The sequence below is a fragment of the Pan troglodytes genome, chromosome 1 (assembly GCF_028858775.2).
Source record: "Pan troglodytes isolate AG18354 chromosome 1, NHGRI_mPanTro3-v2.0_pri, whole genome shotgun sequence".
Taxonomy (NCBI): Eukaryota; Metazoa; Chordata; class Mammalia; order Primates; family Hominidae; genus Pan; species Pan troglodytes.
In genome coordinates, this window is record NC_072398.2 from 64,498,066 (window position 1) to 64,514,169 (window position 16,104).

The 16,104-nt window shown below is 38.9% G+C and overlaps 1 protein-coding gene across 2 annotated transcripts in view; it reads right to left on the reverse strand.

Annotated features, from left to right (window-relative positions):
- Nucleotides 1-16,104, reverse strand: part of C1H1orf21 (chromosome 1 C1orf21 homolog) — a 241,417-nt gene that overhangs the window by 29,320 nt on the left and 195,993 nt on the right. For both annotated transcript variants that reach the window (NM_001242610.4, XM_063788786.1), the window contains 2 exons: nucleotides 8,782-8,858; nucleotides 1,146-1,206 (listed from right to left, as the gene is read on the reverse strand). In NM_001242610.4, coding sequence (NP_001229539.1) covers nucleotides 1,146-1,206; nucleotides 8,782-8,858 — 138 coding nt within the window. The remainder of the gene's footprint in view (nucleotides 1-1,145; nucleotides 1,207-8,781; nucleotides 8,859-16,104) is intronic.

Sequence of the window (16,104 nt, forward strand, 5' to 3'; positions counted from 1 at the left end):
AATTATTATACTTTAACAAGTATTTATTTACATCCAGGGAACATTATAGATTTAACTCTCATTTTAATTCATTATCCATCTCTATTTTTCGCATTGGTGACCTTTGCTGGTCTTTTAATGGTGGCTTAGAAGATGATACAATTATTCTCTCGGAGGGTCCATGTCAAAGTGGGATCTCCTGCTAAATAATACTAATGAATTTAAGACCTTCTTCATTATCTTCTGTTGAGTGATATACATCATAGCTTAGAAATTCATAAATAAATACTAAAATAAAAGGACAACACAAAGTAAAAAACAAATACAAATTAAAACTGAAAGATTTCAAAGGTAAAAATCAGCCTGTCACGCCTTAACCATAGTGTGATATGTTCTGAACTTAGAAGTTCACTCTTCTTTAGAATAAAAAAATTATAATACTCGGATTTGTATCTTTAACATTTAAGATTCACCCCTTTGAAGAGATGAATTTAAATTCTATAAGTATGTAAACTCTTAATTATGACAGATCGACTTTGTATCTTACTGTCAGTATAAATCCCCACACACTACCAGAGAAGCAACTTGGAGACACTGCTTTGGAGTCAGACAGACCTGGGCTGGAATTCCAACTTGTCCACTATTAGCCTTGCAAATCTGGGTAAATTACTCAAGCATTCTGAGCCTGTTTCCTTCTGTAAAATGTAGATAATACCTGTCTCAATGCCATTTTCCTAAGTATAAATTGAATTAGGTATAACATGCTTGCAAAGAACTCAGATCAGTGCCATGCATAGGCCCTCGATAGGTTTCAGCAGGTACTATGGGCCCCCTTGCAGTCGGAGGTTAGTGCAGGGTACTGGGTGCAAAATGACATGCAGCGGTCAGAATGCTCAGTCTAGAAAAAAAGACTGCTTATTGCTTTCCAACTGACTTCACATACTTTAATAGGCAAGGACAGTCCTGGATCCTGGGAGTCTCTATTATACCTTAAACATTCTCACATGCACTTTATTTTGGAAGGGCGGTGACTTTTATTTAACTCTCCACCCAAACCTTCACAAAAATAGCTTTATGACATAGAAACAAGAATGTTATTGCCCTCACATATGAAGCCATTACTATACTTCCCTTGAAACATGTAGGTTATTTATTTCACTTCTTACCTTTTCAATTTTTTCATCCAGCATTCTGAAGAATTCTTGTTGGCTTTCAGAGATGTGCATGCTGAAAAACAAAGGGTAGTTAAGTGCATATTTTAGTGCTTTGCTAAACCTGGTCCCCTCAAAGGAAAAATGCAGAGTCCCCAAACTTTGGGGAAGACATTTATTTATTGCAGACTTTTCCACTGAAATACTCTGAAGTTACATTAAGGATAAACAGTACAGTAATCCTGCAAGTGTGTTTCATAATTGTCTATCAGTGCCTGTGACTTAAAGGAAGACAATTTCCTTTCAATGTACAGATGCTATTTATAGTAATGTTACTAGGAGCTGCATGCCAAATTGTTTCTTCAGATACACACTTGTGATTTAAAAAAAAAAGCATGAGCAAGCAGCATAAGGCATATTTCAACAGTGTTTTGAAAAAAATAAAAAAGAAAATGTATCCTAGTTATTGTATTGAAATATATATTTTACAAAGGTTATCAGTATCAGCATGATCTCCAGCTGACTATGGGTGTGGGCCGGTGGCAAACAAGCTGAGGACATACAGATGACCTGATATTACTACTGAGCACTTTCTGCACTGGTGGCAGCAGATACACCTCTGAAAACACAATTCCACTGGAACGTGGGAGGACGCATGTCTGAGCAGCACTTGCTCTGTGTTTCTTGTCCTGTGACATTTAACAGCCTTCTTAGTGAGATGGCTGACAAGGCTGGTGGGGACAAAATAAGATGGTAAGGACAGCAGGGATGAATTACAGATGCGAAGGGCATGGGGCAGTATAGGACTTAGTCTTAATGGGCCACAGTCTTAATGACAGTTGCTTCTACCTAGCAGATAGCTGTGGGTGTTCCAAGGAGGTGAAGGATGCTGGATAAGACACGTTATCACACAGAGTTTCCTTTAGTTACTATCAGTGCCTACTGGTTGTCCTGTCTGAGGGAGGGGGTTGGGGGTGGGCTCTGGAATGGCTTCTTCCCTTCATATCCAAGTGTGGCGAAATGTACCCTTTAGCATCATGCCTCATCCTTTAGGGGCCACAAGGAGGGGGACAAGTGACCTGAAACCCTCCAGGCCTCCTGTGACAGACAGTGGGGCCTGCGGCTCAGAGGGGGTCCCCTCTGTATAAAAGCAACATTAAAATCTGTGAGCAATGACATTAACTCGGTTATCAAAGGAAAACAATGTACATATCTGATTCCATTAATCAATTTTCATGGTTTACAAAGCACTTTCACATATGTCACGTAATTTTACTGCCCTTTATCTGATCATTCAAATAAGGTAAACGTTTTGTTTGGGAAACACGCCCTCCCTTATTGCAGGTTTGAAAGGCAGAACAGAATCTGGGATGATGAGAGTACATTAAACTGTCTCCTCTCTGTAGGATCCCGGGCAGAAAAGCCAGTTGGCATAGCTGAGTTTTCCCAGGTTCCTTATGTTTTCACTGTCTCAAGCACCAAAATATTTTTTATTTGAGCCACGTTGGATGCAAATCTTTCTAAATTTCATATTCTTATAATAGAGGATCTCTCTCATAAACACTTCTTTCTTTTCTTTTCTTTTTTTTTTTTTTGAGACAGAGTCGTCTCGCACTTTCGCCCAGGCTGGAGTACAGTGGTGCAATCCCAGCTCACTGCAACTTCCGCCTCCTGGGTTCAAGCAATTCTCCTGCCTCAGCCTCCCGAGTAGTTGGGACTACAGGCGTGAGCCACCACGTACAGCTAATTTTTTGTATTTTTAGTATAGATGAGGTTTCACCATGTTGGCCAGGCTAGTCTTGAACACCTGACCTCAGGTGATCCACTCACCTCGGCCTCCTAAAGTGCTTGGATTACAGGCGTAAGCCACTGCGCCTGGCCAGATCTCTTTCTCTTAATATAGGTAACTGGATAGATAACCGTATGTATATGTTGCCCCAGAAATGTTGCCCTAGAAAATATTCCAGGGACCTCATAAAAAACAGCATTTTTAGGATTTGACGTTCATCGTGGAAACTCTCTGGTTGGAGTTTTTAGCATATATTGCCTTGAATATAGCAGGAGGGCCAAAAATATTTCTTAATTAATTGACAGAGTCCCCCTATTTAAGTTCATGTGATTCATGACCCCTTGCTGAAGCAGCAGAGTTTGTCAGCAGGGGTGATGTGCAGGGCCTGAGTCCTCATCTATAAAACCAGGGCTGGTCACTGATGTCCCTTCTACTGTCTATGATTGTCACTAACTTCCATTAGCTCCTTTATTTAAATACAACATGAAAACTGCAATGTTTGGTCAGTACTCATACATATGCACATGAGAGGGACAAGAGGGGGCATTTTTAAACAAAAGTAACTCTGCAAATGTATCTGCAACCTCTGCAATCAAGAATGCACTTATCACAGGGTCGGGATCCCTATCAGGAGCTTGAGACCAAAAGTGGTGGCTAAGGACCTCGGGATGCTTATGTAGGAAAGCAACCACAAAACTCTCAGCGATTTCAGTTTTGTGTTGTCCCATAATATAGAAATGCTGCCTGCTTTTTCTTTGTCTAAGAACATTAGAACATGCCTGCCTGCCTTTGCCACATTTCATAACCTACGAAGAAGAGTCACACACCAGACTGAGTCACTCTCTTGACATCTTGAAGTATGGTGCATGGGTTGTGTTAGGAAAGACTGAATGGAAGGAAGCCTGATGCACCAGACAGGCTCCTCCAGATAACCTGCATTGTCACTGGAAGTGTGTCAGACGTTGCTGGGGGAGCAAATGCCCACACGGGTCACCTGTGCATCGTCTCAGATATGGTGTCATCCGAAAGCATGAGGCCTACTCTGCTGTTCTCCATTGGATTGTTTCAGGGAGAAGAAGAGAAATCTCTTCAATGGGGCAGAGACAGAATTTTTATTCTGATGAAATAAAAATTTCCCCATATCAACTGATTTCCGTCTAGATAAACATGGGTCCCCTCTTCCCATGTGAAAGAAACTTATCCACACAGCGCCATGAATATGTGTTTACCTTCAAGAGTACAAACTGCACTGTAGAAAACAGTTCCTGCATAAAGACTTGGTTCTAAAATCCTTTCTGATGCACAATTTGATGATTGTGAGTGGGGGAGATGAGGAGGAAAAGCTCACTGGCTTTTCTATCTTTTTTCAAGATATTAGAAAAGGATCACTGAATTGTTTATGACTTAAGTTCATAAAGGATGAATAATTGATTCTAAGATTCACTTACAAAAGATTCACTAGCATTCACTTACAAAAGCCTGCACATTGGTACCTGACTTAACCAATAAGGCTCAATAATTTTAGTAATTCCTATTTCTCTCTCGTAACTAAAACAACCTTGGAAAACTCAGTGCAGCACTGGAGCACTCCCTGTGCCCTTAGTCAGCGCTGGCAAAGCTCTTGTGAATTAACTCTGCACCCTCAAACACTCTTCTTCCTGAGACTTCTCAGCTTCATGGGACTAGGGATGACAATACAATGGCATCTTAATGCAAAGTAAACAAATTAATGAATGGTGGGCAAAATGGGCTTTAGAGCTAAAAGATATGGGGCTTTCACTTTTGGTGTCTTAAAAAAATAAAATCTGCAAATGATAAAAAGCTAAGCCCCAAAGTATGAGAAAGCAAAGTCCTAATTCCCTAATACCTCACCCGTGAAGCCTGGCAGAATAAGCCATCCTAAAATATGCTCACTTTGGCATAAGGACTATTTTGAGCTAAAGACAACTGGAAACAGCAGGTGCAGGCGGGGACTTCTGACCTCCTCTTTTCTTCCTGAAAGAAGGAGATGAAACTCCCGTGTGAACAATGCCCTCCCCACACCAGGAGGAAAGAAACATTCTTATCACCAGAGACAGGGAGTCAAGGCCAAGAGAATTCTGTACCAAGAGACTTTGTTAAAATAATTCCTTTCTTCCTTTAGTCTCCCCACATATTTCAGCTGCTTTTCCATAACTGTCTCTGTTTGTTCAACCTAGTATACAAATATGTGGGTTTTGTCACTTCTTGGGTCTTCATTTTCTCATAGGGGCTCCTATGTACATGTAGAAATTGATATCTTTTCTCCTGTTAAATCTGTCTCATGTCAATTTAACTCTCAGGCCCAGCCAGAAATCCTGAGAGGGTCGGGGTAAAGTTCTTCCTCCCCTGCAAAAATGAAATTCAATTACTAGGTGGGTTCCTGGTAAATCTTGGCCTGAACACGGTTTTTCCTTCATGATCATCATTTTTCAATTGGACCTCAGGGAAGTAGATTCATCCTAACCCTCATTCTGTGACAGACTCCTACTAGTAGTTCATGCATAGCTCACTTTTATTTATTTTGTTAATTATTTTTTTAAAGTAGTATAATAAACACCTGTGAAACCAAAATAAAAAACAAAAGCGAGGACCTTGACAACCACCCATAGCTGACTCCATGTGAGCTCCCATCTGCGTGTGTGTTCCCACAACCCAATGTAACTATCACTCCCTCACTTCGCTTTTATATAGTTTTAATGCATCTCTTTGTGTGCCTTTAAAAGACAGATTATTTCAGTTGTTTTTAACTTTATAGAGTGCATCATGTTCTATGTAATCTTTCAGGACTTACTCTTTTCTTGTAATATTAGACTGCTAGGGCCCATTCAATATTGTGCATTGCTGCTGTGCATTTGTTTGAACTGCTGACTAATATCCCATTGTGTGACTATAGTGTGGTGCATTCACGCAACCTCCTGTTAAAGGCATCTGGGTTGTTTCTAATATTTAAGGCATTTTTACCAAGTGCCAGACAATGCCATAAGCAGTGGGTATACCCTATTTCATTTGTTCTCCAGCTCAAGACAGGATCTTTCACTTCCATTTCTCTCTGAGAAAACTGAAGCTCAAAGACATAGGTCACTTGCCTGATATCAAATTAAAGCATTAAATGAAGGTATGAGGATGACATGCCTTCATGGTGGTATGAGGATGATCTGCCTTTATGGTATGGGATTGTCCTTCCACTCATGGGGAAGAAGAAGCCTCATCTTATTTTATGCATCAGTACAGTAAATTGATCCTATATGTCAGCAAGTAGGAAAAGTAAAACTCTTCTCTTGGCCCTCCAGAAAGATTTCTTAATTGAATTCCAGGAATCCAATGTTCTGTTCACAGTTTGAAATACATACACACATGTGTGTACACACACACACACACACACACACACACAAGCATGCTGCTGTGGGGAAAACAGAATTTTCTCCTCTGAAAGCTTCAGCACATGCCAGTCTGTGAAGTGTGCTGCTTCAGGGTGTCAATGTTAAGTAAGTATTCTTTCAAACAGAAAAGAGAAATTCTCCTCCATTCAATCTCTCTTTATAACTCTGAGATAAGGGAAGCATTTTAAAATAGCATTTTTCAGACATCCTGGATGATAAGGTGGTTTGGCTGTGTTATCAGATATCTGCTGTCCCCAAAGGCAGATAAAGTGGATGAACGTGATCAGCAGTAAGGTGGGCTAGGGAGGTTGCGGCCATAGCACAACATTCACCTGAGGGTGAAAACATCAGCCGCATCATTACACTGACATTGTAAATGGTAAGTGGATTTTAACATGTTCAGTTTTCTTTGAAAGTAAAAATTGAATGACAGAGCCCATTACCTACCCCCTGAGGTCTCCTAACTGCGACACCACAGTGGCCATAGCTGCAGCGACTCCACAGACACTGAGCCAGGGTAAAGTGATTATGAGTTAGGTAATTTTTGTCACAATTTTCTGGAAGAACCAGAGATAACATACCTTCTTCTGCTTATGATTTTGATTTATGGGGCTATCAATACACATATGTAATAGTCAAATTTATTTTGGGTTGGGGTGACTGTGTCAAATGTACCAGTGTCATCGGTACTCTCAGGAAATTTGTCTCAATTTAGGTGAAACACTAATAGAGATTTGTAGCCGCTGGGATAACACAGCCTCTTTGAAGGAGAGGACGGCTTCAAAGTCATACAAAATATATTTTATCATTAAGGTTAGAGTCAGTTCTAGAACAATCTAGAAAACTACTCATTATTGTTTTTTAACTTTTGAACATGCAATGACCTTTTAAATGAAACATTTCGGGATAGTCATCTGTTGGTAATCAGCAATCATATTTTCAAGTTTCTACTGTAAGTGGGAAAATGTATTAGGCACTCTATAGATCCTCACGTGATATAATCTTCAAGTTAATTTTTTTCTTTTCTTTTTAACTTTCCAATTGTGATGTACCTAACACACAGAAGACATATAATGTTATTTGTACATTTTTTTTTTTGCAAAATAACAATTGAGCATTCATGTAATTACCACCCAGATTAAGAAATAGAGCCTCTGGTTCCACTGTCCTCCATTTGGTCAGAAATAACTAATATTCTGAATTTAATGCCTTTTCATTTCCTTATATCTCTTTATTGTTTTACCATATACTAACAGACAACATATGCCTTAGTTCTGTCTGTTTTTTGACTTCATATGAATGAAACCACATGTAGGCACGTATCGCTGCTTACTCTACTGCCTCATCCTTATGAGATTCCTCCATCATGATATGTGTACCTATAGGCACTAATTTTCACTGATGTATAGTATTCCCACAGTTTAGATGCCACAGTTTAGTTACCCATTATATTTTCTTTTTTTTTTTTTCCTTGAGATGGAGTCTCGCTCTGTCGCCCAGGCTGGAGTGCAGTGGCGCCATCTCTGCTCACTGCAAGCTCCACCTCCAGGGTTCACGCCACTCTCCTGCCTCAGCCTCCCGAGTAGCTGGGACTACAGGAGCCCGCCACCATGCCCGGCTAATTTTTTGTATTTTTAGTAGAGATGGGGTTTCATCGTGTTAGCCAGGATGGTCTCGATCTCCTGACCTCGTGATCCTCCCGCCTTGGCCTCCCAAAGTGCTGGGATTACAGGCGTGAGCCACCATGCCCGACCTATATTTTCAATGGACATTTGGGTTTTACCTTTAAGAGCTTTAAGAGCTTCTTAATTTTAATGCAGTCATATTAATTAATGATTATCCTTAAGAACTACATCCTTTGTGTCTTATTCAAAATTCTTCCCTACCTCATGGTCATAGTGATAGTCTTCTCTGTTTTCTTCTAACTGGCCTACAAAGTCAGCTTTGTCATGTATTGTAGGTCTGTTTTCATTATTCTGTTCTGTTACACCAAACCACATTTTCTCAATTACTAAAGCTTTATATTAGATCTTGATTATCTGGTAGGTAAAATGGAACTCACTCTGAAAACATTTTTAGCTTTAAAAACAATGCAGTTGTTCCTTGGTATCTGTGGGGGATTGGTTCCACGACCTCCCTGCAGATAGATACCAAAATCTGCAGATTCTCAAATCCCTGATATAAAATGGTATAGTATTTGTATAACCCCCACACATCCTCTCATATACTCTAAATCATCTCTAGATTACTTATAATACCTAATGAAGTGCCTACACATCACTTCATTCACATGAATTCAACATAGTACTTGGTGTGCAGCAAGTTCAAATTTTGTTTTTTGGAACTTTGTAGAATTATTATTTTTTGAATATTTTTGATCCATGGGTAGTTGAATCCACAGATGCAGAATCCATGGATATGGAAGGCCGACTATGTAAGGAAAACAGAAACTAGAACTTACTTTGCTCTGGGTTGATGAACTAATCCCGGAACCTCTTTATTAGTTTTAAGTCTTACATTTGAGCTGGCACTTTTTTCCTGAAACACATAAACACAGACATGTGAAAGACAGGATTAGAATCCACAATTAAACAAGTGTATGAGTTTTCATCACACAAACGTTCAATCTGTTTGGGGCCCTATACTACGGCTGGTTACCTCACAAGGGCAAAAGTCCTTGCAAAGATGACACACAGAACAGGTAGAACCTGCCAAACAGGGAGCATTGCTATGAAAAGTGAAATCAGCTTTATAACAACTGTGACTCTGTTTAGAAAACAATGTACAGTTAATATTTAATTCTTTAACACTAATAGTAATGAATCAAAGAACAGAAGATCTAGTATCAAGAGAAACAGCAGCAATACAATCACAGCCTTTGTTCACTTGCTCAGGTTAACTGACTTCCGTGCAATTTATTTGTAAAAGACAACTGCACTTACTGAGATGTAAAGTTTGCTGAAGGCCCTAGCCGTGACAGGAACAGGAACATGACTAAAACCCACGACAAATGCTGAGATTGAATTCAATTGAATTACTACAATTCAATCCTAGCCTGTATTCAAGAAACACTTCTTTGGCTTTTAGCCTGACCTAATTTCTTATTCCCAATAACTAGCCACATGGGAAGGAAATACTCTCAAATCTTAAAATGCTAGTATATCAGTAAGGACATGATCTCAATAATACTACTGCTCTGCATTTTTCGTTATCTTAAAAAGATATTCAAGGTGCTTTATAATTTGCTCACAAAACATACCCCTGAAATGAAAGGAAAGACCACTTTGAACCTATGTAACAGGTGACTATATACATTCGAGGAACTTGAGGTAAGGCCACAATTAAAGACCAAATCTAGAGTGAGGAATAAAAACTGCCATGGGCCGATGCAACATTCTCATCACATGCAGAGTGATGTGGGATGACACATAAAACAGATGGTCCCCAAATGAGCTCTTTTTGAGGTCCTATTTCTCCTAGGACAGCAGAAGCCACTTAAGTCAGTGAAACTCCAATGACTTACATATTCTGGTTGTTTGTTATTAACCATCAAACATGAGCTTATGTGCCTATCATCAGTACTCCAAAAAATATGTGATTTTGTTTGTTTTCTTTTAGGAAAAGAAACAATCATAAGTTTCTTGCAGTCTATCTTACCTTCTTTACCTTATACTAACTTCAGAATGTTTTCATGAACATTTAAGAAGGATAAAACATATTGTTCTGTCTGTTGACGTATGTCAGGGAACAGCAGATGAACAGTCCTAATCTTTTACAAAGCAGGTGGGAGAAATTAGAAAACCCGAATGCACTCACACCAGAAGGGCAGGGCCCAGGTCCTTTCTTTACCACATGGGGTAAGGGGCCTGGCACTTCATGAGCGGCACTCAGCAAATACTGGTGAATGAATGAACGATGTCAAAAAGTCATTCACGTGTTTTTAAAAGTTAGAAGTAAGAATAGCTCAAATGTAGTCTCTTTGTAGGACTGAAGGCGTTAAGTTCCTTCCAAGTTGGTCCTTTTCTCCTTTAAATCTTATGTTGTCTTAGATTAAACACTGAAAATGAACAAGACCTTATCCTCTTTCTCTTTCACATAATTTCTGCAACTCTTTGAGCTTAAAAGAAATGCACTGTAATTTTAAACATTGCTGAGGCAGGAAAGTGGCTTCTAATTCTAAAAATGCAAAGGATATACAGTGGTATATTGTTTATATTCCATTTATTTAACTGTACCCTTGAAAATTATGTTGCCTCAGCAAGTCTTTCTTAAAAACCCATTCTGTGGTTGCTAAGTAAGGAAGGATCTCCCCAAACAACAGGGGCTCAATGGACAAGCAGGACTGAGAAGAAGCCGGCCCTCAGTAATGCATCACTCCCAGGAATGCGCTTCCAGGGCCAAAAGTGAGACAGAGGCAACAGGAAGAAAAGCAGTTTAGGATTTCCCATATAATTCCAAAAAAACTTTCTTCTACTATGTATTTACAATGTGTTTGCTCAGTTTTACAAATTTTCTGTCACCAAGACCAATAATAACCACTCACTGAGCACTTACTGTAAGTCAGGCATTATTCTAAGCACTTCCAAATATTAATTCATTTTAACATTCACTAATATTTATATATATTAACTCATTTTTATGCCTACAATACCTCTCATGGTTGGGTACCATTATTATCCCCATTTTACAGATGAGGAAGCTGAGGCACACAGCGGTGAAGCACTTACCTGAGACCATACAAGTAATAAGCAGTAGCGCAGGGATTTGAACCCAAGCAGTTTGGCCCCAAACTCCATGCTGTTCACTACTAGCTCAGCATTTCTCAAACTTTTTAGTGTCAAGACCCTTTTACCTATAATCTCCAAATTTTGACACATTTCATTGTACAACATAAAAAAATCCCATTTGTTAAAATCACCATCAATCTCATCAGAAAACCATTGACTGAAGCTGTCAAGCTCATGGTAGTGAATATAAGTTTTCCAAACTTATAGATTTTGTTTAAAGTTTGAATTTTATCACTGGCAAGAGATACTGTCAGTTATTTTTCTTGAAGTGTCAGGCTCCCTTACTCTTTTTTAAGAAAATGATTTACCAAATACCAGGTCTGAATATCCATAATTTATCTGCCAGAGATATATATATTTAAAATAGAGAAGATGTCCTATAAAAAACAATGCCTAGTTCAGCTTCCAACTCAATCAGCTACAGAGGTGCTTTTCTCCATGATAACCATCTAACCTGGACATGCAGAAGAAATGCTTTATGCATACTTCCCATTTCATCACACAGGCTATTAAAAAGATATGCATCCAAAGTCTCAGGACACAAAATCAAGGTACAAAATCAATGTATACCGTGGCTGGGCACAGTGGCTCATGCTTGCAATCCTAGCACTTTAGGAGGCTGAGGCAGGCAGATTATGTGAGGTCAGGAGCTCCAGAGCAGCCTGGCCAACATGATGAAACTCCATCTCTACGAAAATATAAAAATTAGCCAGGCATGGTGGTGTGTGCCTCTAATCCCAGCTACTTGGGGGGCTAAGGCAGGAGAATCGATCATGACCTGCACTCCAGCCTGGGCAACAGAGCGAGACTCCATCTCAAAAAAAAAAAAAAAAACCATACAAAACCAAAAATCACTAGCACTCCTATACACCAACAACAGTCATGCCAAGAGCTAAATTAGGAATGCAGTCCCATTCACTACACACACACACACACACACACACACACACACACACAATTCCTAGGAATACAGCTAAGCAGGGAGCTAAAAGATCTCTACGAGAACTACAAAACACTGCTCAAAGAAATGAGAGATGACGCAAGTGGAAAAAACATTCCACGTTTATGGATAGGAAGAATCAATATTGTTAAAAAGGCCATACTACCCAAAGCAATTTATAGATTCAATGCTATTTCTATTAAACTACCAATGTCTTCACAGAACTAGAATAAAACTATTTTAAAATTCACATGGAACCGAAAAAAAAAAAAAGCCCAAATAGCCAAGGCTGTCCTAAGGAAAAAGAACAAAGCTGGAGGCATCACACTACCTGACTTTATGCTACAGGACTACAGCAACCAAAACAGCATGGTACTGGTACAAAAACAGACACATAGACCAATGGAACAAAACAGAGAACCCAGAAATAAGCCTGTACACCTACAACTATCTGATCTTTGACAAACCTGACAATAACAAGCAATGAGGAAACGATTCCCTATTCAATAAATGGTGCTGGGATAACTGGCTAGCCATATGCAGAAGCTTGAAACTGGACCCCTTCCTTACACGATATACAAAAATTAACTCAAGATGGATTAAAGGCTTAAATGTAAAACCCAAAACTATAAAAACTCTGGAAGACAACCTAGGCAACAGCATTTTGGACATAGGAATGGACAAAGATTTCATGACGAAGACATCAAAAACAACTGCAACAAGAGCAAAAATTGACAAATGGGATCTAATTAAACTAAAGAGCTTCTGCTCAGCAAAACAAAATGAAACAAAAAACAAAAAACTATCATCAGAGTGAACAGACAACCTACAGAATGGGAGAAAAATTTTGCAAACTATGCATTTGACAAGGTCTAATATCCAGCATCAATAAGGAACTTAAACAAATTTACAAGAAAAAAACCCCCAAACAACCCCCATTAAAAAGTGGACAAAAGACATGAACAAACACTTCTCAAAAGAAGACAGACATGCAGCCAACAATCATATGAAAAAAAGTTTAACATCACTGATCATCAGGAAATGCAAATCAAAACCACAATGAGATACTATCTCATATCAGTCAGAATGGCTATTAAAAAGTCGAAAAATAACAGATGCTATTGAAGTTGTGGACTTATACACTGTTGGTGGGAGTGTAAATTAATTCAACCATTTTGAAAGACAGTGTGGTGATTCCTCAAAGATCTAAAAATAGAACTACCATTTGACCCAGTAATCCCATTACCGATTATATACCCAAAGGAATATAAATCGTTCTATCATAAAGACACACACAGGCACATGTGCATTGCAGAACTACTCACAATAGCAAAGACATGGAATCAACCCAAATGCCCACCAGTGGTAGACTGAATAAAGAAAATGTGGTACATATACATCTGGAATACCATGCAGCCATAAAAAAGAATGAGGTCATGTCCTTTTCAGGAACATGGATGGAACTGAAGGCCATTATCCTTAGCAAAATAACAGAGAAACAAAAACCAAATATCGCATGTTCTCAATTATAAGTGGGAGCTAAATAATGAGAAGACATGGACACATAGAGGGGAACATCACACACTGGGTCCTATTAGAGGGTGGAAGGTGGGAGGTGGGAGAGGATCAGGAAAAATAACTGATGGATATTAGCCTTAATACCTGGGTGACGAAATAATCTGTACAACAAACCCCTATGACACGCATTTACCTATGTAACAAACCTCCATGTGTACCCCTGAACTGAAAATAAAAGTTAAATAAAGGTATGCACACAAGCCACAACATTTTATAAAATTAAATAATTTTTACTGCTTCATTGAGAGCATTCTTAAGTGAAAACAGCAGTGGAGAATACAATGTCTACTAAGAAGGTTTGATGCCAATGCCTTGGTTTAGGCTAAGGCACCAGCAGTTAACCTTACTGTTGCTGTTGCAGCATCAGTGCATACGTCAACACCATGAGAAAAGCAAATAGCCTCTTAGTATCATTAGGAAAATGGCTTCAAGAACTCCCTGAGAAAGTCTCAGGGACCCCCAGACCACACTTTGACCATAGTGCCTCTCTATTTCTTTTGCAGAGAAAAGAACTATTAATTATTTAATTATGCTATATGGCTTATTTTTAAAAACAAATATTTAACAGCCTTATGGGGGTAAAATTTATATTCTCTAAAATTCCCCCACTACAACTATATGATTAAATGATTTTAGTAAATTTATAGAGCTATGCAGTCATCACGACAATCCAGTTTCAACATAGTGCCATCATCCCAGAAAGTTTCTTTATCACCACTTACAGGTCATCTCTGCTCTCATTCATAGTGCTGGGCAACCACAGATCTGCTTTCAGTCTCTAGAAATTTGCCTTTTCTAGATTCATGTCATGAAATCACACAATATTTAGCCTTTTGTGCCCAGCATTTTTCACTTGGCATAATGTTTTTGAGATTCATCCAAATTGTAGCATATAACAGTATTCTATTTGTTTTCATTGCTAAATAATATTCCAATGTATGGATACACCACATTTTGTTCATCTCCTCATCCCTTGATGGACATTGATATTGTGTTCAGTTTGTGGTTATTATGAATAGCGATGTTATGAACATTCAGATAGAAGTCTTTTTGTAGACATGTTTTCATTTCTCTTAGGTAGATTCCTAGGAGTAGAACCGCTAGATTACATAGTAAGTTTATGTTTCATTATTTAAGACCTTCCAAACTGTTTTCCAAGGTGGCTGCACCATTTTACATTCCCATCAACAATGCAGAAGAGCTGTAGTTTCTCCACGTCTGCACCACCAACACTTGGCATTGTCTTTTCAACTACTGTCATTCTAGGTAGTGTGTAGTGGGATCTCACTGTGGGTTTTATTTACTTGAAAAACATGATTTTTTAAGGCTTGTTATATTGGTGTATTCTCCAGAAAATCCACCTTAGGAGCATGTGTATACTTAACTTGTTGGCGCATTTGCATAAAGAAGTCAGTTTTATATTTGTTTATAAACATTTAACTTCTACTTTGGGATTTGTGTGTTGGGAAAGGGTAGGTTTAAAGAGATCTGCTTTCTTAAAAAAAAAAAAAAGAAGAAGAACAAGCAAACAAACCAACAGGGCTGGAAGGAGGGGGAAGGAGAAAGTGGTGGGAGCAGTGAGACACGTGGTTCACTACCAGCAGCAGCTCGGATAAAGCAGACCCAGCAGAGGGGGCTGAGAGCTATGCAATATCTGAGGTGCTCCAGAAATAAGAAAAGAGAATAAATTGCGAGATGACAGACGAAGCAACTAAGATATTGTTTCTCTTAGCAAGAAAAAACTATTTTGATGGTATTTGACACTTGGGAACTAAGTATTCTCCCTAAAACAAACCGAGACCAACTGCGACTAAGATAAAGGCTTTTGACAGGGTCTCCATAGGCAGTTCATTTTTCATCAGCCATCCACACTTGAATCAGAATCATCTGGGATGTGTGTTAAAATAGAGTTTCCCAGGCCCCACTCAAGACATCTCAAGTGGGAGTCTGTGGAAGTGAAGCCCAGGAATCTGCATTTTAAACAAGAGTCTTAGGTTATTCTTCACTCAAAAAAGTTTGAGAACGTCTATTTCAGCAGAAAGATCCTTTACGCTTAGTATTTCCCCATTTGGCTCTCTACAGAGCCAGCTTTCAACCTAAGCCTTGGGGCTCCGTGGAGCTATCTCAGGGTCGACCGGGAGACCCACCAGACCAGCAAACTCTTTAACTTTTTTTATTATTAATATTTAGGGGCTCCATCAGTTGGGAAAAACATCCATTTCTCAAGAATGTTTGCACTACTACTGTCAGGTAGTGACAGATTTATTTAAACAACAAATCAAACAATTTTTTCCTTTGCTTGAAGTAATTTTATTTCTTTATGAATCGAATATACTTGTCAGTGTCTAGAGTAAACTGATCATTCTCTTCTTAGTTTCTCTGATGCTGAAGACAGTCAAACTCACTATACTTATGCTGTTGTCGCGAGCTTCCCAATCCCTTATTCCCTTTGGTATCTCCCAAAGGGACAGTGAAAATA